This window comes from Tenrec ecaudatus, chromosome 8 (genome assembly GCF_050624435.1).
Source record: "Tenrec ecaudatus isolate mTenEca1 chromosome 8, mTenEca1.hap1, whole genome shotgun sequence".
Taxonomy (NCBI): domain Eukaryota; kingdom Metazoa; phylum Chordata; class Mammalia; order Afrosoricida; family Tenrecidae; genus Tenrec; species Tenrec ecaudatus.
The window spans coordinates 46826486-46845128 of NC_134537.1; the positions used below are offsets into that span (position 1 = coordinate 46826486).

General features: G+C 41.6%; 1 protein-coding gene across 2 annotated transcripts in view; it reads right to left on the reverse strand.

Moving 5' to 3' along the window:
- Positions 1-2772: 2772 nt before the first annotated feature.
- GTF2E1 (general transcription factor IIE subunit 1) overlaps positions 2773-18643 on the reverse strand; it is a 51527-nt gene continuing 35656 nt past the window's right edge. Inside the window, exons 4-5 of one of the 2 annotated variants that reach the window (XM_075556352.1) lie at positions 11755-11993; positions 2773-4644 (exon numbers count right to left, since the gene is read on the reverse strand). In XM_075556352.1, coding sequence (XP_075412467.1) covers positions 4223-4644; positions 11755-11993 — 661 coding nt within the window. In that variant the 3' untranslated portion in view covers positions 2773-4222. The remainder of the gene's footprint in view (positions 4645-11754; positions 11994-18643) is intronic. The other variant, XM_075556351.1, reaches the window with a different exon arrangement.

Consider the following 18643-nt stretch of genomic DNA (forward strand, 5'->3'; position numbering starts at 1 on the left):
TGAACCCATTCAGGGTCTAATCCTCTCCAAGAGTACCAAAATGGATTACGAAATATTCAATTATTTCTCCCTCTTTAGATGACTAGGAACAAAGTACTGTAGTGAGGTAGGGAAAAGAAACATAATTAGCTATTGTTTATGCTGTGTGGCCTCATACATCTTTATCCCTAAACCTACTGTCCACACTAGCCCCTCAATTAAAATATCTTCTACCTGGTTTGATCTGCAATAGCACATTAGTGTTGTTTTGGTTATTATTAGTTGGATTCAATTTTAAGATTGAATTGAAGCCTAAAGATTCTGGCTAGAGGGAATCTAAGTGATCTTAGCACAAGTCTCTCATTTTTAATCATTGAAAAATCTTGTCTAGAAAGGTTGCGTCGGGTAACAGGGCCACCTTGTAAACCAGAACCTAGTCTCCTGATTTCCACAGCCTGCCAAATTGAGTATTTTCTTTTCATCAATTCAACTAAATTCTACCTAAGATGTTCTTGGGAAAGGAGTTTCAAAATAGAAAAGAATCTTCAAATTCAAGAACAGAGGATAAAAGCATAGAATTTTGGAAAGCTGTTTTCTACCAGACACAAAGCTTAGGATCACATAGGGCCAGGGTTGTTTATTCATGGCCTTGCTTTTAGCAGAGTATACAGTGGAAAAGGAAAAATAGTTCTTAAAGATACAGTTAACTTGTAGAGGTGAAGAGATGACTCTTGAAGGAAACTATATTGAAGACACTCCATGTTTTATATGATGGATGCTTTCAAGACACTATTTGGCAGGAATACTAAGGCAGAGCACTAAACAATTTTCCCTACTGCCTTTAGAATGGTCCAAGGCCCCTGGAGCGCAAGGTTGGTGAGAAAACAGGAGCTGCACGTTCAGCAAGATTTGGAGGCGAGGTTCTATGGGGCCCACGATCTGTGAGAACAGCTAGGGGCCTCTCAAGAGCATGGCTGCATACTAGCCAGTGGTTTTCCTCGACCGGGCACTGTGGAGACAAACACTCCTCTCTCACCGACACCCTCTCTAGTCCCCGCTGCTCCGACCCCGGGATGCTGCCCTAAATGCTGTGGCTCGAAGGTCGTCTACGAAAGCGTGTTGATGGTGGATTCTAGAGAGTACAGGTGGTACAAAAGAGAGATGGAGAAGCAGAGAGCTGGAGCCAGCAAATTAAGAGCCTCCATCCACAAAAGTTATAGTAAGATAGGCAGCTTTATTCACAGAGAAACCAAATTCCCGACCGTCCCTTATTAGAGGGCAACTCACCCAAAGCAGGGAGATGCATGTGGCACAGGCGGCCGTGTTGTCATCACAGCCTGTAAGGCAGGGCGGGACTCCCACTGCTGCTCCTTCTGGCGCTGGCTGGCTTTCCTCAGTAATTATTGTGTCATTCAAAAGACATAAACCTATCGGTTATGCCTCAACAGACCTTGATGTAACTTTATAGATGCTATTAAAAATGAAGAGGATGTCTCAATTTTACATATTATATTTCCTTATCAATTTTGAGTATAAATTTGGAGATGTCTAAAGTTATGATGAACCCAAGATTAAGAAGGGGGAAAAAATAGTACATCTAAAAACCCCAGCATTAACATTAAAAAGGTTTGCTTTAACCACTGTATTAGTGTGCATTTCATTTTATCAGGTAATTTCTAGATGAAATTCATTGAACATTTACTTAGTTTTCTAACATGAAATATTTCCGTAATACATTAAGACCACTATTATGTCCAATCCCAATTATCAACAGAATATGTATCTATTATTTAGCTGCAACAATGGACCCAAATACAACAATTGAGAGGATGGCACAGGGCTAGGCAACGTTTTGTTCTGTGGGACAAGTTGAACCGACTCAATGGCACCTAACAACTTACCTATGAGGGGTCATCAAAGTGCATGGGAAAATTACAGCATTTTTTAATTCAATTTTCACAAACTTTAAAAAGTCCCTTCATATAGTAAACCTTATGGGTTTACTATAAAGGATTACATAACACAGCTAAACGAATGTCTGGCTCATAGTAAGCACTTGACTCACATGTACCTACCTACACAGACCCACAGAGGTAGGAAACAACCCTCTGGCTATGCAGTTTCATGGGGAATCATTGAATTAATTCCTGATTACTGTACATTCAGTGCAACTATGCAAGTATCTATTTTTTTCAAACATAGCTATGATGTATAGCCTTATTTATGCTCTTGTCTTCACTTGTGACATATTCTCATCGCAAAAATTCCACAGGAAAACAAAAATAAGCCCTAAGCCCTTAACAAGGCCCCAACACCCACAAGAGGAGACAATAAGGTCTGAAGGAGAATGAGCAGGAGGAGCCAATGAGGTAGCGGAGAACCAGGGCAGCTGGGGTACGAAACAAAAAAGCTTCCCGGGAGAAGGGCAGGTGATAGCATCAAATACCAGCTAGAGGCCAAAGAGAAAGAGGAATAAAGGGCGGTTAGCTGAACAGTGAGGCCTGGAGAAAGCCGGGTGAGTCTGTCCATGTGCTAACAGGAGCTCACAGACACACGAAACTCATCTACACCAGTCTCGGAGAGGCTGGTATGGAAGTAGAACAGTAGTTTTAGGAAGCAGAATATGCGAAGTACGATTTAAGGAAAAAATGAGAAACATTTACTCATTGAGAAAAAGTACCCCTAGAGTTTACCTACAACATTCTTTAAATTAACATGTATCAATGTATCATTTTATTTAAACAGAACTTCTTTCTAGAATTGTGAAAATTCAAAAGTTTAAACCACGTAAATTGCTTCTATTAACTTAAATAATATGACTAGTACAAGAAACAAATCTGAAACCATTTTTAAATGGGAAAAGTATTCATTTTAATTATGCTCCAAGATGTAACAGAGCTTAGAAATGAACAAATTTCAATTAGCATAAAATAGGCTTATTGTCAATACTCAAGTCATTAATACAGCCCAGGTAAACAAAACATCACTTCATACAAGGCTCAGTTATTCTAATATGTTATGTTAACATCACACTTGTACTATAAAATGATAAATACTTAAAAATTACAATTCAAGGGCAAATATTACAAAAAATACAATTGTTAAAAAAAATACAATTGTTATAGAAAGGTGTTATTTGTAAGTTCTACCTTAAGGACTAACACCATACTACATTATCAGAATCCCCAAAATAAACTATGTTCCTTGAAGTTACAATGCTCAACAATGTACTGGATGTGTTCTTAGAGTCTGATGAGCATCTAAAGAGAGACCTTGCGAAAACTTCCAATGATGCTGAGAGAGAGAGAGAGAGAGAGAGAGAGAGAGAGAGAGAGAGAGAGAGAGAGAAAGGGGAGTAATCAATTATTCTATGTCAATTTCTAGAATAGCTTCATTAAACAAGTTACAGTACTGGCAAGAGTTCTGTAGAAGAAGGAGGCCCGGGAAGTCCAATCTCAGCTGTATATAAGGGATTCCATCACATACTCGGGCAACTCTAAAGGCACCGTTCCCAGTCTCTCCTTCCTTCACCCCTTTCCATGGACTCCTTTGGGCTGAAATCCAAGTGTTTTCCCCCAATTTCCTCATGAGGCTTCACCAAGCACACTTTGTTTGCTATCACCTACACCAAACCAAGGCATTAAGGGAAACACTAGACTCTACAGGTCGGGTCAGTTCTAAAGACAAAAGCTTTGGTTTGATATCCTGGACATTCAGGCCCACCACCCCTCTCTGCACATACTTCTGCCCCTCCCCCAAAACGCCAGGCCTACTGGCTCCATCGTCAATTGTGGAGGACTGTGAAGTGCTACGGTTTATTTTCCCCTTATCAAAGATTTGCCCATTAGCAAGCTGCTTGGATAGGCATCAATAACAGGAATGCTTGGTAAAACCAATGAAAAAGACTACAAACAAAGCACAATTACTATAACCTATGGGAGACTTCTGCAGACAGGAAGAAGTCACCACCGTGACTTCCCCTCTATGCGTCTCAGAAAGAACAGCACATCACACAGGAAGGGAGAACCGTCAGGTGCACCGCCACAGGAAACAGGGAAGGTACGCTTTGTCAAGTCAGCTTATCTTGGGGAATGTCTGGCATGAAAAACAAACTTTCTCTGCCTTTATTATTTTTGCACAAGATTCGGGGGCAGCTGCTTTACATCAAGAGAGAAGAAGCCACGTTAACAGTTCCCTTCCTGGTGGGGAGTTTCCTTTTGAAAGGCGGACAGGGCCAGAAGGCTCACTCGAAGAGGTCCTCAAACATGCGCTGGCCCATGGCTATGTAGGCTTCCTTCTCCTCGGGCGTCATCTGGGCCACCAGCTCCGGCCGCTGGCTCACTTCGCTGTACGAGAATGGCCGGCCGGCCACTGTGACGGTGGGGTCATCTGCCACCTCTTCGAACTCATCGTCCTCCTCATCCTCGTCCCTGTGGTGCACAGCCACGGCCGGCCGCGCGGGGGACTCATCCTCCGACTCACTGGTCTCGCTCTCCGAGTCGCTTCCGGCGGCCGTGCTCACGGGGGCGGCCGCCCCCACGGAACCCGCTGCCGCCGCCGGGGTCTTCTTCTCGTGAATGAGCAGCGCGCGCATGACTTCCTCGTTGTCATCGGGCCCCGAGCGGCCGTCGGCGCGGTCCTGAAATGCGTCCATGTCTAAGCCACCTGGAGCGGGCGGGGCAGGGGAGAAGCAGACCGTTAATCTCCCCACATACAAAGGACTATGCTCTAGCTGTCAGTTCAAATAGCCGTGGCTGCTGACCACAGAGCTTTAACATCTTTCCTGTGCACTGGCCTTACGTGGCATAATGATTGGGGACGTGGGTATTTTTTATCAGTAATAAAGCCCAGATTGGAATACAAGTTCTTCCACTTGCAACTAAACCGCCTGGGCAAGTTATGTAAACTTGAAACCGTAGTATCCCTTTTTAGGACTCTGGAAAACAACACAATAAATACTGTTTACAACGCGCTGCCTATGGGAGCTAACCAAATAGGAAATCAAAACCTGGCTCTTCCTCCTGTGCAGACAAAAGCCAAAAGCCTTACAATGGACTCTATGGTTCGTCACCATCTGAAAGCCCCCATGCCCTCCCCCGCTGCCACGTGCCTCTTCTTCCTCACTGCTCCAGCCCCTTCCTGGCACTTTTGCACCAATCAGAAACATGTTCAATACCAAGGCCTTCCAATGCCTATACCTCTCGAGAACATTTCTTTCTCTAGGCAACCATAAAGCCAGCTCCCTCTTATCTTTTATGTCTTTGCTCAAATGTCACTCCCACTCCTATATTCCCCACCCTCCTTATCCGCCTCTACTTTCCCCTTCTTTCTACCATTGTAAGTAACAACAAATGCCGTCAGTTTGCCGCCCCCTTTCCCAGAAAGGCGGTTCTATGATGACAGGTGTTTGTCGCTTTATTCCTTGATATATCCCATGCACCTAGACTCGTGCCTGCCACGTGGCCATGCTAGCACTCCAGAGGTGGGTCTGGTGGCGGCAGCAGGGTGGGGGAGTGGGGAGGTGTGTGTGTCCCCTAGTGAATGGAAGCAACATTCCTATAACTCAGTGAATGAGTGAATAAATGGTAGTTTTATTGTTCTGGGGGAAGGAAGCATACTCTGAACTCTCTGTAAACTGCTATCTAACATCAGGAATGAAGCTCCGCTCCCCACACACCTTCCATGCTGGGCTCACATCTCGTCTGATATCTGAGGGGGCTTCAAAAGTTCATGGGAAAATGGAATTACATGAAAATGGAATTTTCCTATAAACTTCCAGAAGCCCCTCGAATTACAGAAGAAACCTTTGAGAAGTGTATTTTGCTTTCTGATAATATTAGCAGACATACTATTACCATTAAAATACATATAAACCGATCTCAATGATTGATGCATAACCCATCACCCCTCCAGGGGGACAAACAACAGAAACGTGGGCAAAGACAGACAGTAGTCAGTGTAAGATATGAAAATAATAACAATTTATAATTTATCAAGGGACCACAAGGGTGGGGAGGGGGGGAGGGAAAAAAGAGGAACTGATACCAAGGTCTCAAATAGAAAATAAATGTTGAGAAAATGATGATAGAAACATATGTGCAAATAGGCTTGATACAATTGATATATGGAATGTTGTAAGAGTCCCAATAAAATGATTAAAATAAATAGATGAAATCTAAAATATACATAAAGGTTAAAACTGCTCATTGGAATCAGACCCCTGATTCAAATCCTGACACTCAAACATTTATGGGTTATGTAGTTTTGGCTAAGTTGTTTTAGTTCTTTCTACTTCAATTTTCTCAAATGCAAAAGAAAAAGGGGCGGGACGGGGAGGATGCTACCTCTCTGGGTTCTGTAGCGATTATGTCATTAATGTGTGAAATGGCAGGCAGTTACAATAGTGCCATCTACCATCATCAAAAAGGGGCTCAGCAAGGGAACAACTAGTGAACTAAATCAATGGAGAGAAGGGAACAGGATGCTTAGGGGGGCTTAATCAAGGGCAATGTAACAGCAAGGTGTTATTAAACCCAAACGAAGGCTCAACATGATGGGGGACAATAGGAAAGTAAAAGGAAATAGAGGAAAGAACTAGGAAGGACATTTATAGAGGTCTAAAATTTGTAAATTTGTAAAATAAATTTACATGTATATATGTAAATATATTTACATATAACCAGAGGGAAATAGAACTATGTACTTATAAGTGTATGTTAAGAATTAAGGTAGCACTGGTACAGATAGGAACTGGAAACACAGGGAATCCAGGACAGATGATTCTTTCAAGACCAGTGCTGAGAGTGGTGATACCGGGAGGGTAGAGGGAAGGTAGAGTAGAAAGGGGGAACCAATTACAAGGATCGACATATAACCTCCTCCCTGGGGGATAGACAACAGAAAAGTGGGTGAAAGGGAGATGTCAGACAATGTAAGATAAGACAAAATAATAATTTATAACTTGTCAAAGGTTCATGAGGGGTGGAGGAGTGGGGAGGGAGGGGGAAAGATGAAGAGCTGATACCAGGGGCTCAAGTGGAAAGCAAATATTTTGAGAATGATGATGACAACAAATGTACAAATGTGCTTGACACAATGGATATATGTATGGACTATGAGGAAAGTTGTATGAGCCCCAATAAAATGATTTTTTAAAAAAAGGAATTAAGGTTGCAGATGGACATTGGATCTCGACTCAAGCACTCTCTCAACACAAGAACACTTTGTTCTAACAATCCGGCATTCTATGATGTGCAGCTTTCTGACATGATCGCATAAGCAAATACGGTGCAGAAAGTTGATGGTACCCAGCAATCAAAAGATATAGCAGTCTGGGTCTTAAAAGCTTGAAGATAAACAAGCGGCCATCTAGCTGAGAAGCAACAAAGTCCACATGGAAGAAGCACACCAACCTGTGTGATCATGAAGTGTCAATGGGATAAGGTATCAGGCATCTAAGACCCAGAACATAATTATACCAATGTGAATGGGGGCTGGAGGGGAGACAAGGAGTGGAGACCCAAAGCCCATCTGTAGACAATTGGACATGCCCTCACAGAAAGGTCACAAAGAAGAGATGACCCAGTCAGGTTGCAGTATAATACCGATGTAACACAAAACTTTCCTCTAGTTCTTTAATGCTTCCTTCCTCTCCCCACCACCCTCTTCCATCAGGACCTCAATTCTACCTTACAAATTATATTAGACCAGAGCAAGCACACTGCTACAGATAAGAGCCAACAACACAGGAAATCCAGGATAGATAAACCCTTCAGGGACAACAATGAAAATAGAGATACCAAGAGGATACGGGGAAGGTGGTGGGGAAAAAGGGGGAATCGATCACAAAGATCAACATATAACCCCCTCCAAGGGGGATGAACAACAGATAGTGGGTGAAGGGTGACAGAGGATGATGTAAGATATGAAAATAAGAATCTATAACTTATCAAGGGTTCATGAGGGAAGGGAAATAATGAGGAGCTGATACCAAGGGCTCAAGTAGAAAGTAAATGCTTTGAAAATGATGAGGCAACATATGTATAAATGTGTTTGACAGAATGGATGAGTGTATGGATTGTGATGGGAGATGTAAGAGCCCCCAATAAAAGTACTTAATTAAAAAAAAGAGAAGGCTCAGAAAGAAAAGTCCTGATTGGCCACAAACGAAGTGAAGGAACCTTCTCATTAACACAAATGGTTTAGCTGTAAACCTGGACTTTTTGGAAAGTACAGCTCTCCCAAGATGAGACATTATATTGGGGAGGTAGGGAAGAGAAAGGGAACAGGAATTGAGAAGTTAAATGTTCTAGTCCAAAATAGTCTTTTGATAACATGGTTGTCAAATTCAAATCAAACTGTCCTATCTCAAAGTACTGCTACAGGCTAAAACCCCTCCCCAAAGCCAAACCAATTATTTCAACAGAAAAGCAACATTATACACACAGATGCACATACAGAGAATGTACGCGAGACTCCAACATAATCACTGAAGGTTTCAAATAGCTTAATATTACCAACATAGTATATTGGTATATTTTTTAAGTAAATATAAAATTAGGGGAAAAGTAAATGTTTTATAAATTAGATGAAATCATTGTATAAGAGATTTTTGACATGGTTCAGAGATTTGGGAAGAAAAAGAAATTGGCTTGTTAGAGATAGAGGGGGTAAAAGAAAAAGGATAAATGAGAACATCTCTAGATGGGAAAAAAAAGAAACAGTAGTGCTAAAAACCATCTCATTTTATAGTGCAGTAAATTACTAAGAAGATGTATTCTGTGCAATTGTCAGGTTACTGATGATGATAAGTGATCCCTGGGTGTTTAAATGTCACGCCGACAGCAAAATATAGAAAGGCTGAAGGTTGTGTATGTGGGCAGGGAAGTTGCAGGTCTACTTTCTATACTAACAAGAGTAAGAAAAATCTTCCTACAGAAAATAATATAAAATATACTTGAAAGACATGACTCAAACTATTAGCTGCAGATCATGAAAAAGTTCTAAAAGTCCCTGCACATGTTTCTAAAATTGATGGTCTCCGTGTTTTCAGAATCAAAGCAATCAGTTAACAAGAAGATTTTGAGAAAAAACTCATTACTAGTAGCAAAGTCATGCTTGTAATGCTCTGGCCACTGGGTCTCAAGTATATTACAATTAGAGATGGTCTACAAAAAGACAGATAAAACAAAAACTGTGGATAAAGAAAACTTAGGCAGAAGGGGAAAGTAAAATCAAAATGAATTAGACATGATTGAAATAAAGTAGACATGATTGAAGTTATAAAATTCTTAGACATACATATTCATTAGCTAAATGATGTTCTACTACCATGAACAATAAAGAGCAAATTTAAATGTCACACTATAAGGAAATATTTGCAAATTACTAGGCAGACCAGGTGATTTGAGACTCTTGTGATTCAAATTCTATGATTATAGAAATTATAAGTATTCGGTGTCTTTGAGCCTGTATGTATGTAATATTACTGAACAATAGTTTTGTTTTATTCAATTCAGTTTCTAGGTTCAAAGAGAAGAAAGGGTGGAGGCTTCAAGAAATGCAAGAAGCCTGTGTTGGAGGCAAAAAAAGGAGGGAAAAGCGAACCTGTTAAATAGTTGTACAGACTACTATATAATCTAGCATGATCTGAATGAACGTAACTACACATTTAAGTCAATCAACCAGTCAAAACCCAGGTCCACTGCCATTGCATCAACTCCAACTCATAGAACCCTGTAGCATAGACTACAACTGCCCGTTCAGTTTCCAAAGCTGTAATCTTTATGGCAGCCAAGTGCCACATCATTCTCCCACGGAGGAGTCAGCAGGTTCAAACTATCAACTTCTCAGCAGTCAAACGCTTAAACACTGCATCACCAGGGCTAATCAGAGGGCAGGATGGAGATGGGCATACGAGTTTGTTGTTGTTGACTGAGATGAAAATGTCAAAGAAAATCACATTACAGGTACCATCTGCTTTTCTCACTCGCCCACAACGCCACCCCACTTTGACAAAGCCTAATATGTCCTGGAGGAGCACTGATGGCGTAGAGGTTATGTGTTGGGCTACTAATCTCAAGGTTGGTAGTTCGAAATCACCAGCTGCTCTGTGGGATAAAGAGGAGGCTTTCTACTCTCGTAAAGAGTTACAGTCTTGGAAATGCACAGGGGCAATTCTTCTCTGTTCGGTAAGATCACAATGAGTCAGAATTGACTTGATGGCAGTGATTTTCTTGGATTTAATATGTTCTATAAAGCAATGCTAAGTATGAAGGGGAAAATGTTATAAGAAAGGGCAAAAATCTGAATAGTGATTTTCAGTTACTGATGATTCTTTTGTCTGGGAATAAGGACACACAGATCTTAACCTGGTAAGATCTAGCAGAGGTATGGAGACCCACTTTCACCTCTGCTTCCGGTTTCTGTCATCTTTGCTCAGTCATAGCCCCCCATTTCCTACACTTCAACATTCACAGCCTTTGAATCCACAATTTACATTAAAATTAAAGAAGTAAAACCTAGTCTTCCAGTTCCTGAAAATTCCTAAAAGAAAAGTCTGCCAGTCTGGGTTAGGCATTTGGCTGCTAAAGCAAGGTCAGAAGTTCAAAACCACTACACTCTCAGCAAAGCCAGAGGGCAGTCCTACTCTGTTATGCAGGGTTCTCTGTGTCAGAATCAACTCAAGGGCTGTAAGTTTGGTTGGCCTTTTAAACTGACTAAGGTCAGCTCTGTCATCATGGTGCCATCTTCTTACATATTTGAGCAATTCCTTGGTATCTCCATGAGGTAACAAGAACCTTCACACTGGTGCATAGTAATAGCTTCTAATACCGGGGGGGGGGGGGAGGGGTAGGGGGGAAATAAACAATAGAAATTAAGGGCCACATAATATTAAAGAAGAGGTGAGGTGAATTTGGCCACCTTGTACATAACAGCACTATTTTTCTTCTTTAGAAAGAAAAATATGGCAATTGTTCAGATCTAAAACAGATTTCAAAAGCTGTCTATTCGTTATTTCAACTAAGTTCAAGGACAATATAAGTATACTAATTGATGTTAATGCTTACTGTTTTACTTCTTACTTCCTATTATAATGCAATTGTTTTGGAAAAAAGATACAATGAGTTCTCTAAAACTACAAGCAGTCCCTGGGCTTTGAACGAGCTCTAGGTGTGACTTTGAGAATTTGTAGGTAAGCTGGAATAGGTGCACATGTTTCTTATTCAGTGCCGAGGGTCCCAAACTTAGCTGGTCATTGGATTCACCTGGGGATCTGCTGAAAATACAGATTTCTGGACTCCATCTGCAACCTAATGAAGCAGAATCTCTGGGGCAGGGGTTCCCAACCTTCCTCATGCTGCCACCCTTTAATACAGCTCCTCATGTGTGGTGACCCCCAACCATAACATGATTTTCGTTGCAACTCCATAACTGTCATTTTGCTACAGGTGATTCCAATACAGGTTAGTCAAGTTTGGGAACCTAGGCTTTAGTGCATGAGACGGTTCAAAGTCTTTTGGATGAGCTAAACGCTGCAACATGTAACAAAAGGAGACTGTGATGAAGAATTTGTTGCTAGTAGGGGCTGGTTCCCTTCTAAGAGAGGGCAAATATACAGAACATTCAAGAGCAGGGAGGAGTGGTCCCTGAGTCAGACATTTCAAACCTGGAGACGGCCTGTATTTCAGAACCGCCCAGATCATTTCCTCGTAAATCAAGTGCATCTGCAAGTGAACCCAAACATATCCCCTTTACGGACTTCTACACTCTTACCGTCTTTCCTATCTTCAGAACTGTATGCTCCTTGGACAGTGCTCTCTCTCAGCCAAATGGGTCTCTCTTTGGCAGATTTCCCTTCCAGGGAGGCTCGATGAATATCTTCTTGGTCATCCATGTTAATGACAACATTCTGAGTGTATAAGTCTTCATAGGAGGGACCTTTGGTGGCCCATGCTTCTCGGTGGTACCCAGCTGCGCCAGCAGCTCCAGCTGTAGCTGCTGCTCGGTCCTTGCTATATAAAGATTACAAGAGGACAGGCAGAGTCGAGTAAGTGGTCACTGAGTAATGCAAACAAATGCTACATTCAAATCATGTACACCTACCTACCTTCACAATTCCTACAAACTTCTTTTACCCCCAGGGTGAAAGTTGACTGATTCTCTCTATATATAATTGATACATCTATAGAGAATCTCAGTTATAAATATAATAGTTATATATACAGATTATATATGAAAAAGAGTCAAAGGTTTCAGTAAACTTACTTAGGAAGGGAAAGAATAACAGTGAGATAAAATCTATTTAATGACATTCAAAACACCCCAAATCCACTGTTATCAAGAAATTCTGAGTCGTAGTGACCCTAAAGAATAGAACTGCCCTTTTGGGGTTCTGAAGCTGTTGATCTTTACAGGAGGAGAGAGCCCTGTCTTTCTGCAGCAGAGAAAATGGTGGGCTGGAATGACTGTCCTTATGGTTAGCAGCCCAACCTGTAAACCCTCTAAGCCACCAGCAAAAATATCTCATAGCGACATCATTCCTGAGTAGTTTGTTTTAAAAATAAATCAACATATTTCATTTGTGTTTAGTTTTAAGGCGAAACCACATAAAGCTATAATCCACATAGCCATTAAAAAAAAAGGAGCTCGGATGGGGTAGTTGTTAAGCATTAAGCTGCCAACCTCAAGGTTGGTTGGCAGTTCAATACCAACCACAGGAAAAAGATGAGGCTCTCCACTCCTATAAAGAGCTAACAGTCTCAGAAAGCCACAGAGACAGTTCTATCCTACCCTGTAGGGTCGCTGTGAGTTGGAATCAACTCGATGGTAGTGAGTTTTAGTACATTCAAAGTTGACAATCTTTACCACAGACACGTCTTAAAATATCATCACCTTTTAAGGAAATGGAACCATTAATCTACTTTATATATAGGCCTGTCAATTCTGGACATTTTATATAAATAGGATGAGATAATATCTAGTCTTCAGTGACCAGGTTATTTCACTTAACATAATGTTCAAGTTGATCTCTGTTGTACCACGCATCAGAATTCATTCCCTTTTTGGGCAAATAATATTCAATTGAATGGACATACCACTTTCTGCTTATTCACTCCACAATTCGAGCCATTTCTATCTTTTTGCTACTACGAAGGAAGCTACTACTATAAACACTGAGGTACAAGTTTCTGTATGGACAACTGTTTTCATGTATCTTAGGAGACCTGGTGGCATAGTGGCTTGTGCACAGGGCTGCCACTGTGAGGTCAGCAGTTCGAACCCACTAGTTGATCCTTGACAGAAAGATAAGGTTTTCTGTTCCTATAAAGATTTTCAGCCTTGGAAAACCACAGGGCCAGTTTCATCTTGCCCTGTAGGGTCACTGTGAGTCAGAATGGACTCTGGAAACAGGTTTGGTTTTAGATATACTTAGAAGGAAAAATGCTGGGTCTCATGGTAACTCTATGTTTAAACATGATAAAAACAAGCTATATATCTAATCTTTAGTGACTCAGTTTGATTCAGAATAATTCTAAGTGGCTCAGTGTGCCCTTTCTTTTATAAGATTGATCATGGAAGAGGCTAGAAAAGTATTCTACAAAACCAGTCCTCAATTTAATGTTCTTCTCCTACCTAAAAAGGCATATCCACTCGCCCATATCAGCCTCTTCTTTCTCATCATCTCTGCCATTTCGGATCATCTCTGTACTCATCTCCAACCATTATTTCTCTCAGTGTTTCTCGGCCTGTTTTGTTTGTCCTTTTTCCCTCTTCTTTCTCTGGTAGGCTGACTAGATCTGATCATCCCTTCTTTTCCTCGGGTCACTTACAGCTTCCCATTTCAAGGAGCTAAAGCAAGGTGGCAGTCTTTCTGCTACTCCCTTTTTATTTCCTTGCCTAGGTCTCCATCAGTCCGGAGGCTCTGAACCTACCTGGATCCACTGTCTGTCTGAGCTCATGCCTTGTCTTTTCCTGCCCGCTATTTACGCTTTCTGTATCAACTTTGACACCTTCAAGAGGGTGACTCCCAATGACAGAACACCTCTGAGATACACCCTAATATGAACAAACCAAAACAAAACAAAAATACAGAAAAGGTTGAAAACCAGATCAGGTGCAGCGTGCATCGGAGGGGGGAACCCACTGGCAAAGTTTGAACTGTGAAGTCAGTTTTACCCCTTTGATCTTCTATGCTCATCTCTTCAATGCACCCTGTTTAGTGACCGTCTTCCTCCCACCCATCGATCTTAAGTAGGTTAGTTCTACGGAGGCTTATTTCCTATGCAGTTCCACAAATGAATCTCGGGTTCCCACTGTCAGCCACTGCCTGCTGCCTTCGCACAACATAGGCTCTGATACTAATCCCTCCTTCGACTTTGGATTATATGATTTATATTCCTTAGGTGACTGAAGATGGTGTGCTTCTTCCATGTGGGCTTGGTTGACATCTCACTCAGAAGGCTGCTTATTTGGAGACACGCCTTTTAAGACCCCAGACACTTTTATCTGATAGCTTGCAGCATCTAATTTCTCTGTCACATTTTGCTATAGCACCCAGATCTGTGATGCTTTCCTGCGGGCACGTATGGAGCAGGGCTACAATGCAAGAACTAATTGTCCCTAAATTGGAGCTAGAATTTAGCGCAAGCCCAAAGCCCATTCCTGTATCTACATTTTGTTTGTTTGGTTTTTTGTCTGCTTCTGGCTCCCTTACAAAACCTCCTTGTTAATTTGTGGTAGAGCAAGCGTCTCAACAATCATTCCCCCCTGGGGCATAATGATCTTCTGTTACCACTGTCTTTGATTAGCCCTCGGTCCTAATTTTTTAAAGGCCTGTTGAGAGAGAGAGAGAGAGAGAGAGAGAGAGAGAGAGAGAGAGAGAGAGAGAGAGAGAGAGAGAGAGAGAGAGATATTGGGCCAATGTAGGCTAAATCCCTATCACAGTACCTGAATTACTCACTTTTACAGACGCAGTCTTTTGTGGCTGGCTGCTATTTCCACAACGGGGGCTAACTGCCATGAGCATTTACAATAATAAGCATAGGTTTGCCGGAATAATATCTTAATAGAGTATATAGGGCACTGACACAGCAAGACCATGGTTGTCGGCCCCAGCAGTTCAACAATCTCGGTACAGCTGTCGTTTCATTCTTCTCTAACTCTTTCCCCTGGCTGCGCACTCTGTCTCCTGTCTCATTTTGAGCCCAATTAATAGCTTATTCGCATGTATGCACTATACCACTTCTCTCTCTCAAAAGCCACTTACTATTTTTGCTTCTTTTGGCCTCACTTCCTTTCTGCTTCTGCCATTACTCCCCAGTGCTTCCTGGGCCCATGTCACATCACCTACATGGCTGTTTGGTCTCATGGGTTCGGTGAGATTTCTCTGAGGCACACCTGGTTGTGTATCTGAGTAGCCCATGACATCTCTCCCTGCTTTTAAGCACCTCTGAAGGGATCCTTGGGCTCACCCACATCCTTCCTCAGGCCCAACTGTGTTTTCTCTATCACACAGCATGCTCTCTCTGGTGCACTGGTTCCCAACCTTCTTTATGCTGCGACCCTTTAATACAGTTCCTCATGTGGTGGTGAACCCCAACCAGAAAATTATTCTCGTTGCTACTTCATAACTGTAATTTTGCTACTGTTATGAATCATCATGTAGATATCTGATATGCAGGATGTATTTTCATTGTTGTAAATTGAACATAATTAAAGTAAAGTGATCAATCACAAAAACAATATGTACTTATATATTGTGATATGTTTATTTCTAATTACAAATAAATGAAATTTTGTCTCGAAGCACGGTGTAGCATAACATAACACAGTAAACTACATTGCTACATTTTGCAAAAGTATGTATAAAAAGCTAAGGAAGGTTGAAGATGGCTTCTTTCTCACCAGATCAGCGTATCTGCATGTGCTGCATCTGCATGGCAGACCTACCCTGGAGATGGATAGAGGAGCCCTGTCTGCGTTCCTAAGACAATCAGAAATAGGTGTTTTCCGATGGTCTTGGGTGACCCCTGTGAAAGGGTCATTCGACCCCCCCAAAGGGGTCGCAACCCCCAAGTTGAGAACCGCTGCTCTAATTGTTCAATCCATGCTAATCCCATCATTTCATCCATGCGGACCAGTCACTGCTGCCTTTTTTTTTTTTTGCTCTGGCTGTCCCCACTGCCACTTTGTCAACTACTTTCTCCCACAGTCTTTCCTTGCGGTGTCTGTTCTACTTGTTCTGTATCCGTTTGTCTACCTGCTGCCACTCTACTAGCTACTTGCTCTCCCACTTGGAGTCTAGACCTCCAAGGCACCTCTCTTCCAACACTATCTATGTGTCTTGCTCTACTTTAAAGTCTTCTGTTACAACTGCCAATACCTTATCTCTCTTTCTCTTCTATTTCCTCTGCACTTGTTTGATGTTAGTTCCTGCACCATTTCCTAAGTTCTTTCTCAATCTAATCATATCCAGTGAATTGCTATTTATTGCCTGTCCCCTGTTGTCTTCTAAGGAGCTGTGCCTCCGCCTTCACTGGGATCTGACCCTGCACAGCCTGGTGGAGGGTGGCTTCTTGAATTTAGGTCTTTCCTCAGCATTCACTGTCTCTGATCTTTCTTGGGTTGGGTTGTGTTAGTGTGTTTGCTGAGCTCACTCACAACCTTGAGTTTCTCTTCATTAATGATGCCTTATGAAAACCTCTTACAAACGCCACACTGCCTTTTCTTCTCACCCCCTTTGGAGCCTGTTTTATGTTTGCCTGTCCTGCAGTGTGGCGCCCTGAGCGAGCCACATGCCTTCTCTTTCTCTTTCCACCCACTCAGTGTTTCTCTAGCTCTGATGTGGCCAAGTAAACTCTTGTCTTCATCTGTCTATCCTCCAACTAGACTCTTAAATGCTTCATTCACTTTCTGAGGCTACTGTTTCTCCCTATATATATATAAAATCCTCAACACACAGTATTCATCTATACTCTGCCTTTAGAGATAACATTCAAGACTATCTTCTAAAGGTTAGCAAGTGTTCAGTACTGAGGTAGTTTATTGTGCCAACCTGGCCGATAAACACATATGGGGTTAAATGAAGGGCGGAGGGATAAATGGCTCGCCTTTCGAGTTCTTGGGTCTCTTTCTTTGTGATGGTCAGACCAGGGTGCAGCTGCCTTAGCCAGTTCCCTGCTTCAGCTTACAAGGCTCACTTCCTGCAAGACATCCCACATGGACCTATCACAATGCAGCCCTGGGTGCTGGAGCACCCGTGTGGAGGCCCCTGCCAGCGCTGAGATGATTACCCTTTCACTGAATTGGCTTTCCTCCTGCAGTCAGCATCATTCCGTCTGTTTTGTGAGATGGAGGAGGACTTTGTGGATTGGTGTTGGACATATAGGTTAATGGGTTAATATTGGACTTGTGGGCTTGGGCAGCACTGGGTTGGGATGTTTTGTTGATGTGCACTTAACCTTTATATAATATTCTCTCTTATACATGAGGTTCTGTGATTTGTTTCCCTAACGTACCCAGACTAACATAAGTACTTTGAGTAGAGAAAAAGAGACTAGAAAAAGAACAGGAAAATTAAAATACATGTTTCCACGAGAAAACATTTTAAGTCTTCTGATTTTAGAACTCTCTTCAGAAACTCAAGATTGGTTTTATTCTAATTTGAGGAAGGAGAAATTGGATTGTAAATCAAAATTTTAAATTTAGATTTTAAAAGAACATTTAAAAAAGTTTAACCACGGCATCTTGACTACACAGATTCAATTTCTGCCTCCACCAGACACATACAAATCTAAATTACCAGAATATGTGGCACTAGAAAAAAATCTAGATGAATGATACCCAGGTCTACTCCATCTGCATATTTAGTGTCTTCCGTGGAGAGAATGTGCATATTTTACTTGAGGATGACAAAAATGACATTATTGAAAATATTTTAGAACTGTAGGTCTTAAAAAATTTAACTCTTATTTAAGGGTAAGAAAGGTGTGAGATTTCAAAACTAAATTCTTAAATCTCTTTAAGGGATGTGTTAAATAACAGAAGACAGAAAAGAGAAGGTTACTGTCAAGGAATCCCATTTAAATGATATTAAAAATCCATTTAAATGATGTAAGACTTTAAATATCATCAATGGACTGCCATGATGAAACCCCATCAACTGGAACATACTCCGTTAAACTACGTAACAGTTCTGTAATGGCAGGCGCTGGTTCTTGATGTAGGAAAAGCTGGAATTTAATTGGTACATAAACTAATAATTGATTTTAAAATCAATGAATTACTATCATCTTTGAACTCCCATATTATTCTACTGATGCTTCACTTCTTGTTCAAAGAATGTGAACAGCCATTACATAATTTTTATAGTACAGCAAGTCTGAATCAACACCACTTCCAGTTACCACGTCTAGGCAACAGAGCCTGTCCAATGCTGTGTGACCACCTCAGCTAGTGTAACATCTTCTAACCTAGCTTCAATGGTCTTTGCCTTGATGCGGTAGAAACAACTGTCATTGTTCCTGGCAGGTAACTCCAAGTCTCCCAGTTTCTCTTTCCTGCCTCCATTTCCCCTTTCTGTTTCAGTCGCCAGACAATTAGAAATCCTCCTTGCTGATCAGTTTATTTCCTCTGATCTTTCTTATTATCTGTAGTCACCATC